At 40.2% G+C, this 26732-nt stretch overlaps 1 protein-coding gene across 1 annotated transcript in view; it reads right to left on the bottom strand.

Moving 5' to 3' along the window:
* Nucleotides 1-26732, bottom strand: part of MYBPC1 (myosin binding protein C1) — a gene marked incomplete at both ends in the record, with an annotated part of 98434 nt that overhangs the window by 9164 nt on the left and 62538 nt on the right. The window contains 8 exons of the mRNA XM_079714696.1: nt 2795-2934; nt 5680-5875; nt 8889-8977; nt 12561-12728; nt 18082-18216; nt 19451-19639; nt 20425-20529; nt 21778-21937. Of these exons, the coding sequence (XP_079570822.1) occupies nt 2795-2934; nt 5680-5875; nt 8889-8977; nt 12561-12728; nt 18082-18216; nt 19451-19639; nt 20425-20529; nt 21778-21937 (1182 nt within the window). The remainder of the gene's footprint in view (nt 1-2794; nt 2935-5679; nt 5876-8888; nt 8978-12560; nt 12729-18081; nt 18217-19450; nt 19640-20424; nt 20530-21777; nt 21938-26732) is intronic.

Here is a 26732-nt window from a genome sequence, read left to right as displayed (position 1 = left end):
ATTACTTCCTCTACTGTTTACCCTCTCACCACTCTACTTTGGTCATACTTTTTCACCTTAACCTGGCTACGTTTTCTTCACAGTACTTGTTACTTTAAATATATGAAATACTTACTATTTTACTTGCTTATCTGCTACCTCCCCCACTGGAATGGATACACAGTGATGGTAAAAATGGACTTTTCTTCTCACCCCTGTATTTCCAGTGCCTTCTCACAGCACCTGGTATACAGTAGGTAGCATGCACAAAATAAATGTTCATTGAATACAGGAATGAATGGATGAGCTAAAGCTATATTATTCTCTTTTTTTTGACTTTTTCCTCACCATGTCAAGAAATATAGTGGTTTCAAAGTTTATCTTGCCACCAGTAGAAAACCACATTGTACTACATATGTTTAGTACCACTAATTGAGAAAATACATTTGCTGACAAAAAATTTCAGAAAGGAAAATGATTTTCCTTGCAACTTTTAGGGGCCGTGATCATCTCTATATCTGGGATATTTTAAAGACACCAGACAATTGTAGTTATGCCCTCCTTTATTTCCAAAGCACTTTATGCAAACCTTTATTCCAACATTTATTATACTGTTTTATCATTTGGTTTTATGTCTTTCTGCTTGCTTAAACTATGAGTGGTCCAAGAGCAGGAGCTGTCTTTTTTTGTGTGTGTGTGTGGTATGTGGGCCTCTCACTGTTGTGGCCTCTCCCGTTGTGGAGCACAGGCTCTGGACGCGCAGGCTCAGCGGCCGTGGTTCACAGGCCCAGCCGCTCCGCGGCATGTGGGATCTTCCCGGACCGGGGCACGAACCCGTGTCCCCTGCATCGGCAGGGGACTGCCGATGCAGGGGACTCAACCACTGCACCACCAGGGAAGCCCGAGGAGCTGTCTTTTTGTTTTTGATCCACCAGCTAGAACAGTGCTCAACAAACAGTAAATGAATGAATAAATGAATGTGTTGGCATACATCATGAAAACAATGTTTATGGAAGGTATAAAGGACTATAGGAATTTAAGTGAAAAACAGCATCTGTAGCCACAGTGAGATAGTGGTGTGGTGACCTCCAGGGAAGTGCACTGCGCAGAGTGAGCATCTTCTGGTCTGTAGGTCTGCCCTTGCTGAAATGCACCAGAAACACAAGGGAATGGGATTGGGGTTCCTCTCCTGTCAGCAGGCAGACCTCAGACACACGAAGCAGCAGGAAAGTCCTGGCTCAGCTGGACTTGACTAGATATCTGAGAAGACAACTGTTGGCAATGTGGTGGGGGTGGAAGAATGGGGGGCACCTGGAGGCAGTGTGGTACCCCTGGATTCACTGCCAGTATCTGGACCAAGGTCCAAAGAAGAGCCCTCATTGCTAAGGAAATCCAAGGTGGTCAATACTTCCCCTGCAAAGTCATCCATTGATCTAGCTCTCAAGCTGTCCAGGTTTGGCTGAAACATGTTTCTTTAAATGCCAAGTCTTATTTTGTCATGTAACACCCACCCAGGGGTGGGGTAAAGACATGCTAGAAATAGTTTATGGAAAGGCAAGGCTTGAAATCCATTCCGGTTACTTAGACTGCTCTTTCCAACCCTCTCCCCTTCTATTAATCCAATGTAGCCTTATACCCTAAGTTCTTACTGAGATCTAGTAGTGTAAATGCCTGCAGACTTCCTATCAATATCAATTGGTATGATGTTTTACTCCTCCTCTGAGAATGAACAGTGGCTCCAAGCCATTCTGTGTCCAAACATTTATTTATTCATTCATTGACTTACAGGTTGAGCAATGGTAGTTGTAGTGGACGGATTCTGATTCAGAAAGACCTAAACTTTAACATTTAAAATCTGGTGATCTCCAGCAAGTTATTTAGCCTTTTGAGCCTCAGTTTCCTCATCTATAAAACATACATTAACAATAATTCGTACTCCAACTGAGTTGCTTCTTGACTACTCTAAATGCTTTTCCTCCTCAGGACCTTTGCATATGCTGTTACCTTTAGAATCTTTCTTTTCTAACTGAATTTTTTTTTTTAAAGACATCAGTCCACGCTACCAACATTCATTTTACAAGGAGAAAGAAGTTGCATGGGTGCAGATCTGAGTCAGAATCCAGAGTGAGTAAATATTTGTTGAATGAATAACTTTATTGAATTCTACTGAGCATTCTGCCAGTTGCTTTATATTGTTTTGGCCTCACTGCGCGACATGCAGGATCTTAGTTGCCTGACCAGGGATCGAACCCACACCCCCTGCAGTGGAAGCATGGAGTCTCAGCCAGTGGACCTCCAGGGGAGTCCCTGTTTTAGCTTCCTGATAAACAAGCGAGGTAAACATCAGTGCCCTTATTTTACAGATGAGGGAAAAGGAGATCAAAGAGGTTAAGTGACTGTCCATGTGTATGTGGTTTTAAGTGGAAATGCAAGTCCAACTCTTCGTGGCTCCCAAGGCTTTACCCCTTCCACTGTGCCACATCACTTCTCCATGACCCTCATGAGCTCCTCACCAGAGAGGACCTCATGCTTCCCCACTTTTTTTTTTTTTTTTTTTTTGCGGTACGCGGGCCTCTCACTGTTGTGGCCTCTCCCGCTGCGGACCACAGGCTCCGGACGCGCAGGCTCAGCGGCCATGGCTCATGGGCCTAGCCGCTCCGCGGCATGTGGGATCTTCCCGGACCGGGGCACGAACCCGTGTCCCCTGCATCGGCAGGCGGACTCTCAACCACTGCGCCACCAGGGAAGCCCCCCCCCTTTACTTCTGATGAAATGTTATTTTGCTGCTGCTGAACCAGAGAAAGCCAGACCTTACCATGCTCTTCTTGTCGGCCTTCTGGATCGTGTACCCTGTGATGGCAGTATTCCCATCATCCTTTGGTGGGGTCCATGATAGAGCAACATTCTCTCCCCAGACATCGTTGATCTTCACAACTTGGGGTGGACCCGGACGGTCTGTAGGATGAATTCATGGCATCACTGTGAGGTCAATTTCCCCCCAACCAAGACCTTGTTATAGGAGGATATTTAAAAATGTACTTTTCTTCCTGTATTTCTACCCACGTTTCTTTTGCATTCTTCTTCTTCGGAGAAGTACAATGCACTCCTACGAATCTTATCTGGAAACCCTTGACTTTCATCTTCATGGAAAGAAAAGGATTTTGAAAAGAAAATGTAAATGAAACTTCAAACATCATTAACCATCCCTCCAGGGTCCGACTACTGGCAGTGAGTCACAGGCTACCCTGCCTAATGGGAAAGGTAAGCTGATGCTAGACTTGAAATCATAGAGCCTACCTGGGCTGTGTAGCTCCAGCTTTCGGTGAGAGGCCCGAAGCCCACAGTCTGTGAGAGAGGTCCTCTGCTGCACTCAAAAGGCACCTTTAATGGGAGTGAGGAAAACTTATTTCCTCTGCCATCTCTCCCTCCAAGATTCCTTTGTATTTATCAGTGTTTCCATTTTATGGAAGTAGAATGCATTAATGAAGAAATAAAGTCTTTCTTCACTTTATTTTCTGTACCATGAATTTCTGTGACCTCTGACCTTCCAGTAAATTGCAGTCACATTCAGTAAGGCCAAAAGTCAAGTAAACGAAAACTTGGGGGGAGGGATAAACTGGAAGCTTGGGACTGACATATAACACTAGTATATATAAAATAGATAACTAATAAGAACCTACTGTGTAGCACAGGGAACTCTACCCAATACTCTGTAATGACCTATATGGGAATAGAATCTAAAAAGGAGTGGATATATGTATATGTATTCACTTTGCTGTACAGCAGAAACTAACACAACATTGTAAATCAACTATACTTCAAGAAAAATTAATTAATAAAAAAGAAAACTAACTCTTCATTGGGAGGCCCCCTCAAAAAAAAATCACGCTTAGAGGTTCAAGGAAGGACAATAATCATATTATGTATCTGCATAGTACTTGTTAATTTTTTCAGAGAAATTTCACATCTGTTATCCTTTGCAGTGCAAGCGGTACCCTTTCTGTCCTGAAATGTTTTTCAGGTATTAAAATGCAACTATAATTATTTCTATTTGAAATGTCAGATTGAAAAGAATAAATATCAGAGTGCTTTCTGGTCATGTTTTTCTCTCTTTTAAGCAACATTTAACATGCAGTCTTCATGGGCTCCGGGGGTAGAGGGAAACCACAGTGATAATCCTCATTTCCTTTCTACAATTACCAACAATGAGTCTCTACAAGCACAGTTTTCTATCTCCTGTTTTCACCAACTTGTCCTACAGACAGATGTCTTCTCCCAGTTCAACTTCCCACCTGCACCCCAGGTCTGCTTTGTCTTCAAAGTTCACATTGGCTTTTCAAACACTTGCTCCCCAACAGTAAATGGCTAGATTTTTACAGTCATGGCAGAAACATAAATTTGGGACTAATAAAATAAGTAGGATACTAATTGTTACTATTTATTGAACACTGAGCGTGTGAGTGACGTGCCAGGCACTCGTAACTACCTGGTAAAGTAACTACATGGCAAAGTAGGAAAAATAAAAAAGTTCTTCCTCGTGTTTCAGAGGGCAAGGCTCTTCCAGACCCAACCACAAGGGCTTCCATTAAAATAGAGCCAGCGCATAGCACAGGAAGATCAGCTCTGTGCTTTGTGTCCACCTAGAGCGGTGGGATAGGGAGGTGGGAGGGAGACACAAGAGGGAGGGGATATGGGGATATAAGTATACATACAGCTCATTCACTTTGTTATACAGCAGAAACTAACACACCATTGTAAAGCAATTATACTCCAATAAAGATGTTTAAAATAAATAAATTAAATTAAATTAAATGGAGCCAGGCCAGACCCAAGGGCACATAGAACATCCTCAACACTCCTTTCAACTTAACAAAAATCAAGACCGTTTAGTCAGCACGAAAAGACTGCTTCGTTTAAAAGACATGAACTTTCACCTAAGGGAAGGCTTGCCACAGGAAGCTGCCCCTTTGGTTAGAGAGCCTCTAGTTCTAGCGCATATGATAAACTGTAATCATAAAATTGATTGGAGACAAGGCTTCTCCTAACTCTGCTCTTAAGTTTATTTCTTGACATTGCAAAAATTATAGAACAGTTCAAGCGAGAATGGTCTACTTGTAAGAGATCCTCCCTCCATTGCCCTAACTGTGGAAACAAGTAAGAACTAACCTTGTTTGAACAGGTAAGTATCTAAGCCCTGCACAACCAACCACAATTCAGTCTTTAACTGTTTAACTCTGTTTAGGTTACCTTTCTTACATTTAATAAAAATTCTTCATTCTCCACTAACATTACTATCAGCAAATTTTAAATGTAGTAAGAAACATGTTAAACTATATCTAGAACCTATAATGTTTACTTAATGCATGATTCAACATGGGAAATAGTTTTATCATTGAAGAGTTGAGAAACAGAGTAAGAGAGAACTGGATTGTAAAACAGTACTGATAGTTTTCACTAGAAAGTACATACATTAATTTTCTTTACTATGTATGCCCTAAGTCTCCCATGATTAGTCCTTTTAGTCAGTGAAAAATTATTCTAAAATGCTAACCAATCTTCCTAATTTATCTATTTTTTTTAATTCTAAAAAGAGGAATTTTCTGTAGAGCCAGCCTAACAGAAGAAATTCTGACTCTTGCCTTATTGACAAGGACAATTTGTCTCCGTAGAGAATGTTCTAGTACCATCCTCCAAACCTACCAACAACCTGGATATCGATGGATGCAGTTTCCACGTATTTTTCCACTTTGACCTGCAGATCATATTTCCCAGAATGGCTCCTCTCTGCTTTTCTGATAAATATGATTGTATCGGTCTCAGAGTTGCGAATGTTGATCTGATTCTTGTCAATAGGTGCACCATCTTTCTTCCAAGTTAATTCTGGTCTTGGTTTTCCCTTAAAAGAAAAAAAGACAGAAAAAGTAGAGGCAGGAGGGGATCAGATTGTCTCCAGATATTTTTTCAGCATTAAAAAAATGGGCAGTGGCTTAACCCATCCTAGGCAAGGTTGGAAAATGGTCTGGTGGTGGACAGTTATAGCAGTAACGTAATATTGACTATTGCCCATCGATTGCATTCTGCATGCAAGGTACTATGTTAGGTACACGATATTTATAACTTCCCTTACTCTTCACATCAGGATAAGTATCATTATCCTCATTTTTTTTTTTTTTTTTTTGCGGTACGCAGGCCCCTCACTGCTGTGGCCTCTCCCGCCGCGGAGCACAGGCTCTGGACGCACAGGCCCAGTGGCCACGGCTCACGGGCCCAGCCGCTCCGTGGCATGTGGGATCCTCCCAGACCGGGGCACGAACCCATGTCCCCTGCATCGGCAGGCGGACTCTCAACCACTGTGCCACCAGGGAAGCGCCCCCCTCCTTTTTTTTTTTTTTTTTTTTGATAAAGGTATTAAATGACTTGCACAAGGCCTTGCAGCTAAGTGCTGGAACCTGGTCTTCTAGCCAGGTCTCTTCAGCTCCAAAGCCTGCACATCACAGCCTAGTGGTTCAGAACATGGGCCCTGGGACCCTAGAATCTGTATTTGGATCCTGACTCCACTACTTAATAGCTGTGTGACTTCGGGCAAGTTACTTAAACTCTCTGTCTCAGTTTCCCAATCTGTAAAATGGAATGAGAGTACCTTTCTTCAGGGTGGTTATCACAACTGAAGTTCTTAGAAAGCTTCTGCGCACTGCAGAGGTGTTTCATTAATATCATCTACGTGCTAATGATTATTATTGTTCCACTGTACTGTGTTGCTCATTTCAGACTTGTCTATAATTCTCTCTCTGCTCTCTCTAGCAGCTGAAACCATTCCTTAAGAGCAGACTTTGAGTAATTATAATCTCATTCAAGGACATGAGTTTTAGTTTACATTACAAAGAAACTTCCTAGGATTCCTGAGCACCCAGGCTCACCCCACAGACAGGAACCAAGCATTAATTCCATTGGGTAACGCACAGCCTTCCCATGGGCTCCCAATGTGGCTTGTTGATAGGTTCTGCTAAGGAATGTGAGAGACACACATCAAACTCCTCCCCACAGGGCTTGAGGAAGGGTTGCAGGTGCTCAGATGTGCATATGGGAAGTAGAGAACAATATTGTTAAAGATGGGAAAAATAGTTCCAGGTCTCATTTCCCTAAGTGTACAATTTACTATTAACTACTGGGGAAAAAAAATTGACTTCTCTGATAACTTATGGAGTGAAAAAAGCACTGGATTCAGTGTCTGGAGATATAGACTCTGTTCATGGCACTACCATTTATTTGCTGTGTGACTTTGGGCAAGTCACTTAACTTCTCTGAATGTCAGTTTCTTCCCTTCTCAAGGGGGGTAAGGAAATCTGCCATTCCTGCCTCACAAGGTGTATCTGGGGCTCAAATGAGAAAAGGTTCGAGAACTATAGCGGTTACATAAATATACAAACATGACATACTAGTCTCATCACCCCCTTCCTGGTAGCTGACCAGCCCCTGGGATGCCATACCTATGAGGTCCCTGTTCTTATGCTCTCTCCTCTCCCAGACCCAGGAACAGAGCTGAATACACTCTTCCACTCCCAAAAAGATCTGGGAACTGGGATTAGCCCTAGCTGTTGATGTGATGTGGAAACTAGAGGGCTGATTCAGCCCCGGTCCAGGACTGGGGCTGGGTCCTGGGTGCCCGCCTTGTGCCAACTCCTGGGTTTTTTTTTAGGCTGTGGGAGGACAGAAGTTGGAGAAACCTTGACAAGCCATCGCCTTCCTCCTCTGCTGTGTTCACACTCACGTCCTCCTTGACTTCCGTTCTGATTTCAGGTGCTGTGTATGTAGAAGCTAACTGCCTCTTCTAAGGCTGGGCCCCAGGTGCATTGAGAATGGCCTGAACTGGCTGTCCCTTTAGGTTAGTTTTCATGGGAGCCTGTGTTTGAACCAGCTCTGTGTGTGTGCGTGTGTGTGTGTGTGTGTGTGTGTGTATCCAAATGTTTGCAGAGACCTAAATTCTAGTTCTAAGGCCATGCTGTCTGACGTAACAGCCGCAAGCTCAATGTGGCCATTTAAACTAAAAGTAATTAAAATTAAGGAAAATTAAAAATTCATTTCCCCAGTTGCCCTAGTTCCTAGCTGCACCTTTCAAGTCCTCAATAGCCACATTTGGCTGCTGGCTACCATACTGGACATTGCATACACAGAACATTCCTATCATCACAGAAAGTTCTATGGAACAGCACTGTTTAGAGGCATAAAAGGAATCAAATGAGTAAGGAGGTAATGGTGCAGTGGGTGGTGTGTGTGTGTGTGTGTGTGTGTGTGTGTGTGTGTGTGTGTGTGTGTGAGAGAGAGAGAGAGAGAGAGAGAGACCAAAAGTGATTATCACATGCAAAGCCTGCCTAATCTTATAAACAACAGATTCTTTTGAGGGAGTGATGATTTAACAATGTTCATTTATTTCAGTTAGGGGCATCAAAATTTCAAATTTCAGTTATCCCTCATTGGAATTTGGGTGATTTGAGTGTGGTTTGGGGTAATCATGGGAAGTAAGGACATGTTGTTTTCCTGAATGTTACACCAAGAACTTCACTTAAAAGCAAGATCAGTTTTACAGATGGATAGAACCAGAAAGATCTTTAAGCATTTCTTGTTTCGGTGTCTCCTTGGTGTTTCCTCTCTGGCCCCCTGTGGTCCCTGAGCTTCAGACAAGACTAGGTCTCATTTATCTCATGCAGAAGGAAAACCTATGACAGTTGTATAGATTTCTGTACTTGTAAAGCAGGAGGTTGTTTCATCACTCTCCAAATCTCCTCCATCCTTTCCTGCTCTTCCTCTGAGGAAATTCTGAATCACGAATAACTTAAATGCTGAAGTCCTTCCCACTACTCCTTAAACACCCCAGCATGGGAAAGAGAAAATGACCAACCCTGAATTATTACCTGGAAAGGTATAACCAGATTGATGGCTTCTCCAACTCTGCGGATATAGGTTTGCTTTAGGTGCCTTGGGATGCGAATCTTTGGAGCCTCTGAACGAGAGGAGAAGAACGGAATTTTGCAGTCAGTATCATACACTGGAAGCAGCATTTCATAAGCATACTTGTCATGATACTCACCAGGACTTCCCTACACTCATGTCTCTGAAGTAAAATCTTAGTTGGGCTACTAACAGATTATATGTGGTAACTTTGGTTCCAAATGTTTCCTTCAGGGAGAGATGTTTTAACAGTTTGACTCAACAAGATTATTCCCTGACCTCCTTAATTTTACTACAACTTCCTATTTTTATTATAAGCCTAAAGCAACTTTATAGAAAAACACTAAATTTTCTCTTAGGACCTTATATATTGTTTTCTTAGTTTCTAACGGTGAGTATATTCTCCAACGAACATTCCATAAAAGATCTATAGTCACCACATTAGCTGGTAAGACTGCCCATTTTTTCTCACCAGAAAATAATAATAAAAAATGCTTTAGCACCTAGCACTTTTTATTTATGTAATTATGTTAGAATTTGATGGTAATTTTCTCCCTTTATGACTAAGGTGAAGTATATGATAGGCAGCCCTAGCCCACTGTATATTAATGTTCATTAATTAAACACCATGAAGATAATAGAACATGTGGATGTAAACCCATCAGAAGCAGAGAATCAAGGCTCATGGCTCACAGGGATGAGGTGGGTCATATCACTTGAGGGCTCTGTATGGAACAGATACTGGGATAAATGCTTTTCACGAAGCGACCAATTTAAACCTCCCAGCCACCTTATGACACAGGTACTGTTTTTACTTTATGATAAAGAAGCTAAAGCAACAGGGGTTTAAGGCACTTGCCCCAAGGTGCCATAGCCAGGATTAGACCTGGAATCAGCTTCCAGTGCCTACGCTCTGCTTAGACACATGGACTGCGGGGTCAAGAGAGATCTGGGTTTGAGTTCCAGATCAGACAGTAGATCTGGTCTCAGCCTATTCCGTAAAACTGGGATGATAACAGCATCTAATTCACAGCATTGTAGTGAGGATTAAATAAGGTCATCCATATAAAGCGTTTAGCATAATGGCTGAGAATAGTAAATGCTCAATAAACTTTAGGGGAAGAAGATGACGATGATGGCAGTGGTGGTGATTACTGAATGTTGGAGCTGGAAGAGAACTTGAGAGATCCTCTAACTCCCTAACTTTACACAGGAGGAAAAGGAGGCTCAGCGAGGTTCTGTAGCACATTACACCATCATCATAATAAAAGCTAACATTTACCAAGGGCTTATTATGTGGCCAGCATTCTGTTAAGCAAATAACATGGATTAATTTATTCAACTCTCACAACCTCTTGATGTGGTATGTACTATTATTGTATCCATTTTGCAGATGAAGAAATTAAGGCTCAGGAATATCAAGTCCCTTGCCTGAGACCACATGGTTAATAAATGAAGGAAACAGGACTCAGCTTTCATAGTCTGTCTCCGGAATCTACTAAGAAAATGTGCATGCTTCATACTTTCTACCATCCATCCATCCATCCCCTAACTTACTCCCAAAAGGTTTCAGGCAGTCACACCATAAGTCTGTGGCTCAACATGGTCCAGACCCAGATGTTCAGACCCCTTCCCGATATTCTTTGCCCTGGAGCACCGATTCTCAAATTTTTTGGTCTCAGAATCCCATTACACTCTTAAAAATCATCAAAGGCCCTGCAAAGCTTTTGTTTATGTGGACTGTATCTATCATATTTATCATATTAGAAATTAAAACCAATAATTTTTTTTTTTTTTTAATTTTATTTATTTATTTATTTTTGTCTGTGTTTGGTCTTCATTTCTGTGCGAGGGATTTCTCTAGTTGCGGCGAGCAGGGGCCAGTCTTCATCGCGGTGCGCGGGCCTCTCACTGTCGCGGCCTCTCTTGTTGCGGAGCACAGGCTCCAGACGCGCAGGCTCAGTAGTAGTGGCTCACGGGCCTAGTTGCTCCGCGGCATGTGGGATCTTCCCAGACCAGGGCTCGAACCTGTGTCCCCTGCATTGGCAGGCAGATTCTCAACCACTGCGCCATCAGGGAAGCCCAAAACCAATAAATTTTGAAATACTTATATATTTATTGCTTGAAAAACAATAATAACATAAATATCATTTAAATGAAAACAACCATATTTACATTAACAACAATTTGTGATATGAGTGGCATTATTTTATATTTTGCCAAATCTCTTTCATGTCTGACTTAATAGAGGCTAGCTGGACTTTGTTTCTGCCTCTAATCTGTTGCAATATGCTGTTTTGGTTGAAGTACATGAAGAAAATTTGTCTTCACACAGACATGAAGAATATTTTAATAAACTTTTCAGACAGTTGTGGGTATTCCTCTTTGATTCTACACTAAAACACGAGCTGTAATTTCTTAAGGGTTAGCTGCAGTATGGAATCTGAAAACTTCTATGAACTTTTCATATCTGTTACATTAAACCCCATTGGTCTGCCTTCCATTTTGAATGTATCTTACCCATGCATGATTTTTTTTAACTTGCATTGGTCATTTGGAAAATATTGCTTCAATGAATTATGCAGATTGTCCAAATGTTGAAATGCTGCATTATTCAATGTCAAAAAATTACATTTGCTACTATCACCACCTACTTCATCAGAAAAGATTTTAAGCATTGGAAAGCTGCCAAGTCCATGATGGTGGATACCAGTTTTCCATAATTTTAATTTTTGCTTCAAAGATTAAAGTTTTTCATTGACAAGTTGACAATAAATACTATAAGTTGTTTTCCTTCAAGTAACAGGCTCACTCCATTCATTTTCTAGAAAATGTCTGCCAAAGACCCAAGTCTGACTAGCCAGAGTTTGTCACTCTGTCATTCTTTCGAGGAAGAATGGAGTTTCATGGAAAAGGTCACGAGCTTAGGCTCTAATTCAGTTGCACAAATGCTCTTCCTAGAGACAACCATCGTACTACGGTATTTAGCATAAGAGTTTCACATATACTTTGCATTTCATTGTCATACAGAGTATAGAAAAAAAGTGTACTCAAGAACCAAGGTTTAAGAACATTAATGATTCATATGTATCATCAAGAACACTCCAAGGCAAAACTGGCCCTTTAATTTTAATTGCGAGTGCATGGTGGTGAGGAAGAAAAGACCAGCCAGACAATTTGGTGGCACAGATTGGATCTGTGCTAAGGCACCAGCAGTTTTACACACCATCACTTTTGTACCATCAGTGCAGAGGTCAAGCACTGAAAAGGGAAAACAATGTGTTCATATTATTATGAAAATGGTTTTGACCTCGCAGACTCATTTGAGCCATTTTGCTGCTGTATGGTTTGTTTGAAATACTTCCCTGGCCGCTGCCCCCCACCCCTTGTGACGAGGCAGCCCAGCTGCCTATTGGCTCATGGAACCTGGTGTAGTTATCTGGTCCTCATACCAAGTTATAAACCGGGAGCTGACCTCCCACGCTGCCTATAAAGGGCAGTTTTGTTCATTTCTAACTCCCAGGAGATATTAATAAAATATCAAAGGAGTGACAACAAAATAGGAGGGTTTGAGAAAGAAAGAGGTTAAAAAAAATGGGAAATGGAGACAAAATTTTGAAAACCTTGCCACCTACCTACGACTTCTTTCACAAGGATGGGCTGAGAGTAGTACTTGGGCTCGCTGGCACCGGCGGCATTCACAGCTTTCACGCGCACAAAGATCCTTGCATCCGTTGGCAGACCTGTGATGGTGAACTTGGTCTTCTCGATCAGCTCTGTGTTTGCAACTACCCAGTTTTCATCTAAAATCCATTAAGAAAACAAAACAAAAAAACCCCCCAAAAAACGAAAGAAAAGACAAGAAGAAAGAATGGTGGTTAGTGAAAGAAATCATTCGTTAAACAGTCAACTCCAAATTAGTATTTTACTCAAAATTAAATAATTTGGAGGGAATGTGACTTTGGTCTGGACTCAGACTACATGGCTGGGTGTTTTTCATATTTAAATGAAAAATGGCCTAGAATGGCTAATGTAAATAGCAGGAAGAATGATAATCAGATTCTTCCATCTTTGAAAAACCTCTTATTCAGGATACTAGGGTATCCTGAACAATGGGAACTGTCCCAGGAATTTTGTAGTAGTTTACCCCAATTTGGTTTTACAAGGTGCATTTTTACAATTGATGTAACCATGATGTTTAATCATCTATATACATTAAAGTTCAGAAAAAGGGGAAAATGCTATTCTTATGAATGAGAGACACCAACCTTTACAGTCATATGATCTCTCCATTTTATCCTAGTTGGTTTATTATTATAAGACATTAATATGGGCATGGGAAATCTGATCATGCTCCCAATGATGAAGAAAAGAAGCTTATATCCATGGCAAAAGGAACCACAACTCAGGAGCCAAGACCTCATAAGGAATTGGCACGATCTTCCACCACAATCAAAAGTTCTGATTTTTTAAATGCTTTTGGTGGCTTTGTCTACAAAAGCAAGAAAATTTAAACCCAGGTTTTACAAATATTTCAGGTTCTAAATGTTTGTATGCATTATTATGCCCATGGGGGGAAAAAAAGAAGCTTGGACCCCACATTGTAAACTCACCGCCTGCCCTCCCCCTCCATCTCTAAGGGCTTTTTTTGTGTGTGGGTGTACTTCAGGCTGGGGCATGGAACATTCCCAGAAACTTTATCATACAGTAAGAAAGTTTGAGAGCTTTCAGAGAATACTTTACCTGGTATATCAAATGCAGCCTCCCCATTTTCACCAGACTGTTTTGCTGATGTACCTTTGAGAATTCATCATTAAAATTAATTACAGACACCCACTTTCACAACAGAAGAATATCATATCAGTAGTCAGCATTCTCTGTTAGTAAAGTGTGCAAAGTATGCAAAGATATTTGTCTTCAGAACAGTGACGGAAGAGACCAAACACATTAGAGGAGGGGGGAATTCCTCAGAAGGGGCACAGCCTGCCCTATTCAGACTGTGGGGGTTTTTTGTCCTGAGGCACTTGCCACAGAGAAGAGGAGGAGAAAGGAGGCTGGGGCACCTCCAACTGTGGGAGCAAGAGGTAGAGAACAACAAAGCAAGACCCTGAAGACAAAGGCAGAGCAGGTCCTGGACTCCACAGGGAAGCAGTGCACAGTGCAACAGGCTACCCTTGCTCCTGTCCCTGCTACTTCAGCCTGGGAGGGTCCTGTGGGTCCCCAGGGAACACAGTTATCCCACTATGGGGCTCACACATCAGAGTCTGGGAGTGAGGGCACTTGAGATACGGCCAGCCCCGTCTTACCAGGAAATGAAAAGGCTCTCCATGGAAGTGGAAACTGCCCCAGCAGCCCAGGAGGCAGCCCCCGGTTGCCATGACAATAAGCTCTTGGTCTGGCAAACTGAGCTGTCCTGGTTCCTGCATTCCACACGGGTGGAGGGAATGCTGCTGACTCACAGAGTGCCTGTGGGTGTACCCCACTAGTTTGGGATGATGACCATCTAGGTTATCAGGAATGGAGCAGGGAGATGGGGATTAGATTGGCCCCTCTTGGAACCTTCTCCTCTCTCTTATTTCAACCCTTCTAGGAGTATCAGGGAGAAGCGGCAGCAAGCGAGAAGCATGTGGATGATACAAATCACTTAGGACTTTGAAGAAGAGATACATCTTGAGGCCAATGGTCTGTTTGGGAGCTACTGTGTTGATATTTTCATACTCAAGAGACGATCGATGAGAACGTGAAATAGGAGACTGAGAAAACATGCATGAAAGAGTGAAGCACCAGGGAAGAAGGAAATTTCAAGAGAAAACAGGACGAAACAAGATCAGAGGGATATGGTGGATCACGCTGATTGATTGGCGCATACTGAAGAATCCCTGCATTCCTGGAATAAACCCCACTTGATCATGGTGTATCATCCTTTTAATGTGCTGCTGGGACCTAATGAAACTTCAAAGCTTTTGCACAGCAAAGGAAACCATAAACAAGACCAAAACACAACCCTCAGAATGGGAGAAAATACTTGCAAATGAAGCAACTGACAAAGGATTAATCTCCAAAATGTACAAGCAGCTCATGCAGCTCAATAACAAAAAAACAAACAAGCCAATCCAAAAATGGTTAGAAGACCTAAATAGACATTTCTCCAAAGAAGATATACAGATTGCCAACAAACACATGAAAGGATGCTCAACATCCCTAATCATTAGAGAAATGCAAATCAAAACTACAATGAGGTATCACCTCACACTGGTCAGAATGGCCATCATCAAAAAATCTAGAAACAATAAATGCTGGAGAGGGTGTGGAGAAAAGGGAACCCTCTTGCACTGTTGGTGGGAATGTAAATTGATACAGCCACTATGGAGAACAGTATGGAGGTTCCTTAAAAAACTACAAATAGAACTACCATATGACCCAGCAATCCCACTACTGGGCATATACCCTGAGAAAACCATAATTCAAAAAGAGTCATGTACCAAACTGTTCATTGCAGCTCTATTTACAATAGCCAGGAGGTGGAAGCAACCTAAGTGTCCATCACCGGCTGAATGGATAAAGAAGATGTGGCACATATATACAATGGAATATTACTCAGCCATAAAAAGAAACGAAGTTGAGTTATTTGTAGTGAGGTGGATAGACCTAGAGTCTGTCATACAGAGTGAAGTAAGTCAGAGAGAGAAAAACAAATACCGTATGCTAACACATATATATGGAATCTAAGAAAAAAAAAAAGGTCATGAAGAACCTAGGGGTAAGATGGGAATAAAGACACAGACTTACTACAGAATGGACTTGAGGATATGGGGAGGGGGAAGGGTAAGCTGTGACCAAGTGAGAGAGTGGCATGGACATATATACACTACCAAATGTAAAATAGATAGCTAGGGGGAAGCAGCCACATGGCACAAGGAGATCAGCTCGGTGCTTTGTGACCACCTAGAGGGGTGGGATAGGGAGGGTGGGAGGGAGGGAGCCGCAAGAGGGAAGAGATATGGGAACATATGTATATGTATAACTGATTCACTTTGTTATACAGCAGAAACTAACACACCATTGTAAAGCAATTATACTCCAATAAAGATGTTAAAAAAAAAAAGATCAGAGGCAAATGAAAACATCTCTTTGCATTTGAACTACTTGAGGGAAAGAGAAAAAGAAAATGGTGTCCAGGGAACGGGAAAGGAATGTGAAAGTTATTTAATACATGAGGAGAATTTTTAAGGAAGAAAAGAAAGAACCAGGGTGAAGAAGAGTAAAATGGAGCAGGCATTAAACAATAAAGTAAACACCAAGAGAAAGACAGAGTCCAAACCAACACATGATCTTATAAAAGAAAGAATTCTCTTACAGAATAAAACCTGCCATATCTAAAAGCATTAAACACTACAGAAAATTAGTCTGGAGGACAACAGCCATTAAAAGACAATGAAGAATAGAGCAGCCACATAAAGGAAGTAAGAAAAGACTGCGAGAAGAAAGCTATACACGTTATAAAAGAACCTCCATAGAAAGCTAATTCCAAAACGTTATGTGGCAAAATATACACATAATAATGAGTGTGTACATATATATATGTATATGCGGGTATACATATATATCTACACAGACCACACACAGAATTATGTAAAATACACTTCGTTGTATTTCATCTAAGGTGGGTAACATCAAAATGACAGCCATCTATCATTTTGCTGTATCTTCTTACTTTTTAAACCTATCAGAAAGAAAAGAGTAAACATACATTTGCTCTGTTTCATACGTACACAAAAGGTTTGTATTCATCACACAGAAGACTGGGAAGTTCTGCTAGCTGGGCGGTATAAATAACAGAGAGGAGGGCTTGGGAGTTTTTCAAATTGGGGGAGGGGAATGGAATGGGAATAAACCATACTCCAAAGCACTCAAGATTATAATGTCTCCACTGGTTTTGGTTAGTGGCTTTCTAAGCCCTGGAAAAATCAACAATAGTGTTCTGTGAGTGAGTGCATGTCAATGGAACTGAGTGTTACCAAGATGCTTTATTCCCCCTTTCTCTCTACTCTCCCGACCAACACTGATTATTTCCATGCGTGCCCCCATCCAGAAGCCTGGGGATTCTTCTTCAGCAGTTTTCTCTTCAAAGTTAGAAATTTCTTCTCCATAGAGGTTTTCCTTCTGGGGAGGTGTTCACACTCCTGGTTTCCCAAATGTGCTCTGGAGTCTCTTGCCTTCACGTAAGATCCACGTTAAAGTTTGGGGTCCAAAGAGTTTTGTTAGAGTTAGAGGCCAAGTATGGGCCTCTCATTTGTGGAGATAGGAACAAACTTCCCTGGTGGATTGTTTCCCTACAATGACCTAGAATGCAGACCGAGTCCAGAGCTGGGGCAATTTTATTCACCCATCTCTAAATCATGACAAGTATGAAATCAAAAACACAAGAGGCTTTTAGTGAATTTCACATCTTTTTTTGGTTTTAGGTACACTCTGGCCTATATTTTCTTGTGTCATTTTCTCTTTTTCTATTATTTCTATCAGCAAGGGGTTTTTTGCCTGTTTCTCTTCCCCTCCTAAATTTAAGCCATTAAATTTGTATGCACCCATATCCTGAGACAAGTTACTGCCATAATGTTGAATCTACTTCTTACACCCTCTGGGATTTAATGCTGATTCTTTTAAACGCTGAAAGTTGTCCTTAATTATTCTTTTTTTCCCTTTAAGAAGGCAGAATTGATCACCAGATAGTCAAGTATATAATCTCTCTTTATTACCCAGAAATAGGCAGCTCTGTTGATAGCTGACATCTGCTCAGTATAGAGTTTAGAATTTCCAACTTGCTTTATCCTGCCAGAAGTTTATTTTGCTTTGGTACATTTTAATTCCACCAATTCAAGAAGTGGGAGTCCCTGAAGTTTGATCAGAATCTCTCCTCCTATGTCCTAGATCACTCGTGTTGTCGGATCTGGGAGCCTACCTGGGATATTTCTGAGATCTCAACTTGTTAGTCAAGTAACAAAGAAGGGCTAAATTCTCATCCATCATAGAAGGATGACCTTTGGCTTGTTATCATTTTCAGTAGGAAGTAGATGAGTTCCCAAGAAAGGGAAACAAAAGGGGGGCATATCTCACCTATTGAGGACGGTATTCGTTTGAACTACTAGTTGTACTTACTTCCTTCTAAGCAATACTCTAGCACATAGCCATCTAAACCTGCTGCACCAATATGGTCGGGGGGCCGCCACTTCATTGTGACAGTGGTGTCAGTTACAGAGTCAACAGCCAGAAGAGTAGGTGGGCTGGTTACAGCTTCAGAGATAAAAGAGACAGAAAAAGAAGAAATTATTAAGTACAGAATTATGGCACAGGAACTGTGATAAAATGAACTAGGATACAAATAAAAAATATACACAGGGACTTCCCTGGTGGCACAGTGATTAAGAATACGCCTGCCAATGCAGGGGACATGGGTTCGAGCCCTGGTCCGGGAAGATCCCACATGCCGCTGAGCACCTAAGCCCGTGAGCCACAACTACTGAGCCTGCGCTCTAGAGCCCACGAGCCACAACTACTGAAGCCCTTGTGCCACAACTACTGAAACCCGCACGCCTAGATCCTGTGCTCTGCAACAAGAGAAGCCACCGCAATAAGAAGCCCGTGCACCGCCAACGAAGAGTAGCCCCTGCTCGCCGCAACTAGAGAAAGCCCACATGCAGCAACGAAGACCCAACACAGCTAAAAATAAGTAAATAAATAAATAAATAATAAAAAAATATACACAGAAGCCCCCACGTGTTCATAAAATTCAATGAGACTCCTCGAGCGTATGCTGTGTTTACGGCAAAGATCTGCCAGATGTGAAAATTTTTTTATCAACGCTGTCACTTTCCCTCCATTTGGGAGGCTGACATGGGAGTATGGGAGGCCCAGGAAGTTGAAAAAGTCAAAGTTTGAGATCTAATGATCTAGAGTAAATTTTCCATAACTTTCTAATTTTAAACTGCAAACTCTTGTACTAAATATTTCTATTGAAAAATCTACTCACTACCAGAAAATAGTGGAGACGTCTTGTCTTCTCTTTCTTTGCCTTTACTGAACTGACATTTTTGGTTCAATAGATAACATTTAAAGTGTGACTATAAAGCAAAGAGACTAGCTTTCAAGTGTGCTTGGTTGAATTGATGTAAATTTGTTTTAGTTAGTGTTTACACCAGGGCGCTGGGTTATACTTTCAGAAGGACAAATGGGGGTAGTCTTGTGTCAATGGGCCCAGCTACATGTTTCCAGTGGGGAGGGGCAAACAGAGCCACCCACAGTTGTCCTTGGAATTCTGGTAATAAATTCCAGGGCCTACATTATGAAGGCATTCAACTCTATTGTGTTGTTTGGAATTTCTTAGAAAATTGCCTCTAACCACCTCTAGTCTCCTACTCATGTATCACTCTAAGAAGCTTACAGGTCTGCTCCAGTTAGAGGTCAGAAGGAAGCAGTCACAATCCAGGGCAACGATTTTCATGACAAAGACACACCTCTCTTGACTCACCCAATGGAACAAAAGGTTTGGAGGGCATACTGGGCTTGGAGAGGCCAACGGAATTGACGGCAAAGATGCGGACCTCGTAGGCCACACCTTCAATCATCTTCTTGGGCTCAAAGGTTGTTTCTTTGCAGAGATCAAAATTCAGCCTCATCCACCTGGAGCTTTGCTTCTTTTTCCTCTCAATGAAGTAACCTGAAGGGGACACAAAATGGAAACTGAAGTTTTTCCTTGGTCTCCAAAATTAAACTTTGTCAGCTATTAGAATGTTCAAAAATGTCCCATATTCTCAGCACTCTAAGTGAAATAGTCATGTATGTATTTTTAACCCATCTTATTCCATTGGTTTTTTGAGAGAGATTATAAATAATATGGGATATAGATAAAAATCATCATGGGATATAGATAAAAATAATAAGACTAGAAAAAATTAAAATTGTATTAGGAAGAGAAGAGAAAAAATAAACCACAGATATGTAGGCCATAGAAACTTACATAGTCACTCTATTTGAGCAACAGATGTGGCTTTGAGTCCCAGCAATGTAAGAAGGGGAAAATAACCAGTTTTGTGAGTTTCATTATTAGCAAGTAGAAGAAAGTTCCTGTTCCACAGGGGAAGCAAATTCTTCTAAGTATTTAACTCTAGGAGAAATTGCCTCATGTCATAGCCTTATGTCATAGACATAATTCTATGGATCTGGCATTTACTGACCAGAACAAAGTTAGACTTATAGTTGTTTCAAAATTAGATATTGAACAGAAGTGTCAAACAAAAAAAGAGGACAGGCAATCAGATGATATTCATCAGAGCTATTTAAATCTCAAGTACTTATAAAGCATCCCCCAATATATTTCAATGTGAATGGATATTTAAAAGTTTTCTTCTAAATGCAGTATTTTAAAATGTGCTTTGTACTAATGTGCATAAAGAGGACACCAACTCCACTGGCAGTTCCACAGATGGACCAACACGCAGTTACCTAAGATTGGGGACCCTCCATCATAGACAGGAGGGTCCCAGTGCATGATGCACCAATCATCTCCCACATCTGTCACATTCGGTGCCACTGGAGGATCAGGGACATCTGTAGCAAACAAAAAATAGAATAGAATAGAATAAAATAAAATAAAATAAAATTGAGGAAGTGAGAGCACAAAGAAGAATGTTCATTGGAAAATATGTTTTTGGATGATAATCATAGAAGCAAGGTTATTTCTTATTATTTTTCCATGTTTACTGAAGTGCACTGGGTAACTAATTTGGGTACAAGGTCATGCTCCATATGGAATCAGGGAAGGTGAGCCCAATACAAATAAAATAATGATGTCTCCAAATCCTTTAAACTAGTGTCACATTACAGAACGATATGAAACCCAAGACTTTTGTTATTTACCTTGAAAATGGCGACTAAGAAATTATTGCCTAAATGTTGGATGTGATTTTGTTTTTTTGTTTTTTAACCACAGAAGTGAACTTGCAGCAGAACTGAATCAAGGACTAATTACTGCACATTTGACATCACTTGTTGTATAAGATGTTGACTGGTAGAAATCCAAGTCAAAAATGGCAAGTTACCATGTCTTATAAATATAGTTCAGTACATAACAAAGTGACCTTAGTTTTGGATCCATTTGAAATATGTTTCTTGGGAATTCCCTGGTGGTCCAGTGGTTAGAATGTTGCACTTCTGCTGCAGGTACGGGCTCGATCCCTGGTAGGGGAACTAAGATCCCGCATGCCAGATGGCGTGGCCAAAAAAAAAAAAAAAGAGAGAGAGAGAGAGAAAAGAAAAAAAAGTAATATGTTTCTTAAGGGAAAGCTAAAGTGGGATGAAGAGATCATGAGACCTTGGACCACCAGTAACCTGCCATACTCATTTCACTTGATTTCAGGATCAGGAAAAATGTAAATGGTCGTCTAAGAACAAAGGCAGATCTTACTCCTCTACAGTGAGTGTGATGTTGGAAATTATTTAGCAATTGTGTGTCAGTGTGTAGAGGGCACTGAAAGGGAGCGTGACCATGGAGAGCTAATGACAGCAACCCCAAAAGGCTAACCTTAGCTACTCCTCACCGCAACAACTCCTCTAGGCAAGCAAAGAGACAAGGGAGGAAAGGAAAGGAAAAGGAAGAAAAAGGAAAGAAAAGAGAAAGACATATAAAGAAGTGGCAAAGATAAAAAAAGAAAGGCAGTGATTTATAAAATGCAGCTCTACCGTGCGCTTCTTTGTTGGCTACCCAGAAAAGCTGAGAGAACCATGAACTTGCAAAGTCTACTTTGGATCGAGATATGTCAGCCTGATTCTAGAAGTCTGTTGACTCAGAGGTCTTACCCACAACTTTAATTGTGATGGCTGCATGTGCTTCCCCAGCTTCATTTTTCAGATTTATGTGGTAAACACCAGAATCCTCTCTTTCTGCTACATCAATAACCAGAGTGGTGGTGTCAGGGTAATTTTCAGCTCTTATCCGGCTACTGCCCTCCATAATAGCCTACAGAGGAAAGAAATACAATGTGGCATGACCTATGCAAACAACAAGGACACCTCCAGAGTGCCTGGGCACTTAAGCTGGACATGGTGCTAATGCCTGAAATATGTGTTCTTAGTTGAATCCTCCACCAGCTCTAAGGACAAAAGTATTGTCATCCCATTTAACACATGGGAAAAAATGTGGCCCAAGGTTACACGGCTAAGAAGTGGTAGAACTGGGATTTGACTCCAAAGTTCACTACCCATTAAGTCCTTAAAGAGAAAGTTGGAGGACCAAAAATATAAGTGCAGAAGTGTCATTCTAGGAGGAGAGTTTCTTTGTACATGAAATTAGGAATACTTAAACTCATATCAGAAACTAAATAATGATTTGTTCATTTCTTTAGATGTCTTGGAAATTTAAAAATACTGAAAAGGGTTGAAGAAGGCCACAGTGCCAATTTCCCATACAAGTTGAGTACTGATTTTTCCCTTCCAGTAGGACATGAAAGAATGAACATCTAATTCCCAAAGTAAAGACAGAGTGAAGTTGAGACTTCTATTATATTTTCTTTCTTTTCTCCTTCTTCTCCTTCTCCTTTTCCCCTTCTTATTTTCCTTCATTTCTCGCCTTCCTTCTTCCTGACACAGAAGTTTAAAGCAGCATTACATTTTTCTGATTCCCAAGTCATATCTTCCATGCAATAATAGACAGCCAATATACAAAGAGGAAAAACAGAGAAGGTCAAGGCAATTTAGAAACAGGGTAATTTGCCACTATTGTCAACTCTAGTCTTTTGTGTCTGGATTAGGACTTGTAAGTCTTCAATAACATAAGATTGTGACAACGGTAAGAATACTTGAAATGGTTTTTATAATTCTCATTTTATAATAGAACAAAATTTCCTCATTTTAGCCCAATTCTAATCTTAAGATTGTAAAAGATGTTCTGCTTGAAAAGAAAAATAACTTACTTAGGGTGGTGTTATATTATCCTCTTCATATTTCTATCTTTTATTTTGTTTCTTATGCTATAATTTACATAAAGTAAAATTCAGTTTTAGATATATAATCTATGAATTTTGACAAATTTATGTGAGTGTGTAACCACCTCCATAATCAAGCTACAGACTGTTTCCATCACATCTCACAGTGTCTCCATGCTCCTTGGCATGCAACCCACTAACCCCACATCCTGGTCCCTGGCACCCATTGGTCTGTTATTTGCCCCTTTGCTTTCCCCTTTTCCAGAATGTCATATAAATGGAGTCAAACAGTATGTAGTCTTCCGAGTGCATATTTTTAGACTGATCCATGTTGCTGCTTGTATTACTAGTACGTTCCTTTTAATTGTTGAGTAGTTTTCCATTGCATATTCCACGTGCAGTTGGAATATGTTTGTACAACTGTACTTTTGAGTCATTTCCAGGTTTTGACAATTATAAATAAGTGCTATAAACACTCCTATACGAGTTTTTGTGTGGGCAGGTATTTCATTTCTTTTGGGTAAATACCTAGGAATAGCCTTGTGGAGTTTTATGGTAAGCTCCTGCTTAACTTTATAAAAAACTACCAAACTGTTTTCCAGAGTGGATGTACCATTTTGCATTCCCACCAGCAATGTATGAGAGTTTAATTGTTCCATATCCTTGCCAGCATTTGGTACTGTCAGGTTTTTTTTAATGGCTTTTAAAAAATACTCTGTTTTTTGTTCCAGCTTCTTTCACACAGCATAATTATTTTGAGAGTCATCCAAGTTACTGCAGTACTCCCTTGTATGAATTTCTTACAATTTGTTTATCTATTCACCCATTGATGGAATTTGCATTGTTTTCAGCTTTTGAATATTACAAATAAGGCTACTATGACCATTTGTTCTAGTAGATTTTTTTGCAGATTACATTAGATTTTCTACATCAATGATTATGTCATCTGCAAATAAAGACAGTTTCACTTCTTCCTTCCCAAAATGGATGTCTTTTACTTCTCTTCCTTGCTTGATTGCCCTGGCTAGAACCTCCAGTACAATGTTGAACAGAAGTGGTGAGAGTGAACATCTTTTCTCTCTTCTTTCTGATCTTAAAGGGAAAGAATTCAACCTTTCACTATTAAGAAGGATTATAGTTGTAGGATTTTTATGGATGTCTTTTATTATGCTGAGGAAGTTCCTTTCACTTCCTAGTTTGCTGAGAGATTTTTACTAGGAATGGATGTTAGATTCTGTCAAATGCTTTTCTGTGTCTATCGAGATGACCACATTTTTCTCTGGTTTGTTAATATGGTGAATTATATTAACTTATTTGAAAATGTTAAACCTACTTTGCATTCCTGGGATAAGTCCCACGTGGATATAATGTACTGTTCCTTTTATGTATTTTTGGATTTGATTTGCTAAATTCTGTTTAGAATTTTTTCATCTATGTTCAGGAGTGATATTGATTTGTAGTTTTCTCTTCTTGTAATGTCTTTTTCTGGTTTTGCTATAAGGGTAATACTGGCCTTCAAGAATGTGTTGGGGGGGCTTCCCTGGTGGCGCAGTGGTTGAGAGTCCGCCTGCTGATGCAAGGGACACGGGTTCGTGCCCCGGTCCCGGAAGATCCCACATGCCACGGAGCAGCAAGGCCCGTAAGCCATGGCCGCTGAGCCTGCAGGTCCGGAGCCTGCGCGTCCTGAGCCTGTGCTCCGCAATGGGAGAGGCCACAACAGTGAGAGGCCCGCGTACCGCAAAAAAAAAAAAAAAAAAAGAATGCGTTGGGAAGTATTCCTATCTTCTCTTCTTCAATTTTCTGGATGAGTTTGCATTGAATTTGTATTATTTCTTTCTTAAATGTTTGGTGGAACTAACCAATAAAGCCATCTAGATGTGGAATTTGTTTTTTGAAGAGATTTTAAACTACAAATTTCATTTCTTTCATAGATATAGGGCTATTCAGTGCTGATTTAGTGGTATTTTGCAAATTCTGATATGTGTTGTGTTCATAACTATTTTCTAATTTCCCTTGTAATTTCTTCTTTGATCCATGAGTTACTCTTTTAAAAAGCTACTTAGTTTCTAAATATTTGGAAATCTTCCAAATCTGTTATTGTTTTCTAATTAATTCCACTGTGGTCAGAGAATATACCTTGCATGACCTGAATCCTTTCACATTTACTGAGACTTATTTATGGTCTATTTTGGTAAATCTTCCATGTGCATTTTAAAATAATGCCCAGTCTACTTTGTTCAATGGAGTGTTCTATAAATGTCAACTACATCAAGATGGTTGATAGTATTTCTCAAAACTTGTACATTTTGTTCTATCAGCTATTGAGAAAAGTAGTAAAATCTCTAAAGTACCTATTTTTCTTTGTAATTCTATCATCTTGCTAATTGTTTTCTATTTGTCCCATCTGTCCTTTGTGTCTCTTTTGCTGCCTCCATTTGGATTCATTAGATATGTTTTTGTGGCTCTATTTTACATCCTGTGTTGGCCTATTAGCTATAACTCTTTGTTTTATTGTTTTAGTGGTTCCTTTAGGGTTTAGAGTATAGTCTACCTTCATGTGGTATTATGATACTTCACATTTAGCAAAAGAAACTTACAATAGCATATGTCCATTTCACTCCTTTCAATCCTTACTTCCTTTCTCCCCTCTTGGCCTTATGGTTTCATTGTTACAAATTTTACTTACACTTATGTTTGAAGGCCATGGTGCATTGTTATTATTTTTGCTTAAACAACCAAGTAAGCATCTTTTTAAGGAGATTTAAATAATAAGAAAAAAATTCTTATATATTTATCCATGTAGTTATTATTTCTGACCCACTTACTGATAGCTCCTTTGTGAAAATGTTTTCATCTTAGTATCATTTCCTTTTGACTTTAGGACTTCTTTTAACATTTCTTGTAGTGCAAGTCTACTGGAGATGACTTCTTTCAGCTTTTGTGTATAAATAATTTTATTTTGCCTTCATTTCTGATAATTATTTCTACTGAGTATAGAATTCTAGGTTGACAGTTTTTCCCCCTTTAAACGTTGCTCCACTGTCTTCTCACTTGCTTTGTTTCCAGAGAGATCAGCTGTCATCTTTGTCTTTGTTCCCACGGGTTTAATGTGACTTTTTCTCTGACTACTTTTAAGATTTTTTCTTAACCACAGGTTTTGAGCAATTTGATTATGATGGGTCTTGGTGTAGATGTCTTTTTTTTTTTTTTGGTGTAGATGTTTTAATGCTCCTTGTGCTTGGATTTTATTGAGCTTCTTGTACCTGAGATTTTCTAGTTTTTATCAAATTTGGAAAATTTGGGGCCATTTTTTCTCTACATATTTTTATGTTCCCCTCTTTGGGGACTCCAATTACACATAGATTTGACTGCTTGAAGTTGTCCCATAGCTCAATAAAGCTTTTTTTTTTTCCTCCAGAAAATGGAAAAGGAGGAAACACTCTCCAACATTTAAAAAAAAAAACAAATTATTTTTTTAGAGCAGCTTTGAGTTCCCTGCAAAATTGAATGGAAAAAGTACAAAGAGTTCTCATATAACCCATCTCCACACACACATAACTTTCCCCACTACTGACATCCCCCACTAGAGTGGGTACACTTGTTATAATTAATGAACCTACATTGACAAATTGTTATCTTTGAAGGTCTATAGTTTACATCAGGGTTCACTCTTGGTGTTGTACATTTTATGGGTTTTGACAAACCTATAATGACACGTATCCATAATTTTAGTATCATATGGAACAGTTTTACTGCACCTAAAACATTTTATACAGGAAGCTGCAGAGTCACACTTGAGCCGGCTCGACTCTACCACTCCAATCTTATTTA

This window comes from Hyperoodon ampullatus, assembly GCF_949752795.1.
Source record: "Hyperoodon ampullatus genome assembly, chromosome: 11".
Taxonomy (NCBI): Eukaryota; Metazoa; Chordata; class Mammalia; order Artiodactyla; family Ziphiidae; genus Hyperoodon; species Hyperoodon ampullatus.
Note: the sequence above shows the minus strand (reverse complement) of the source record. Positions and strands in the feature narration are given on the sequence as shown.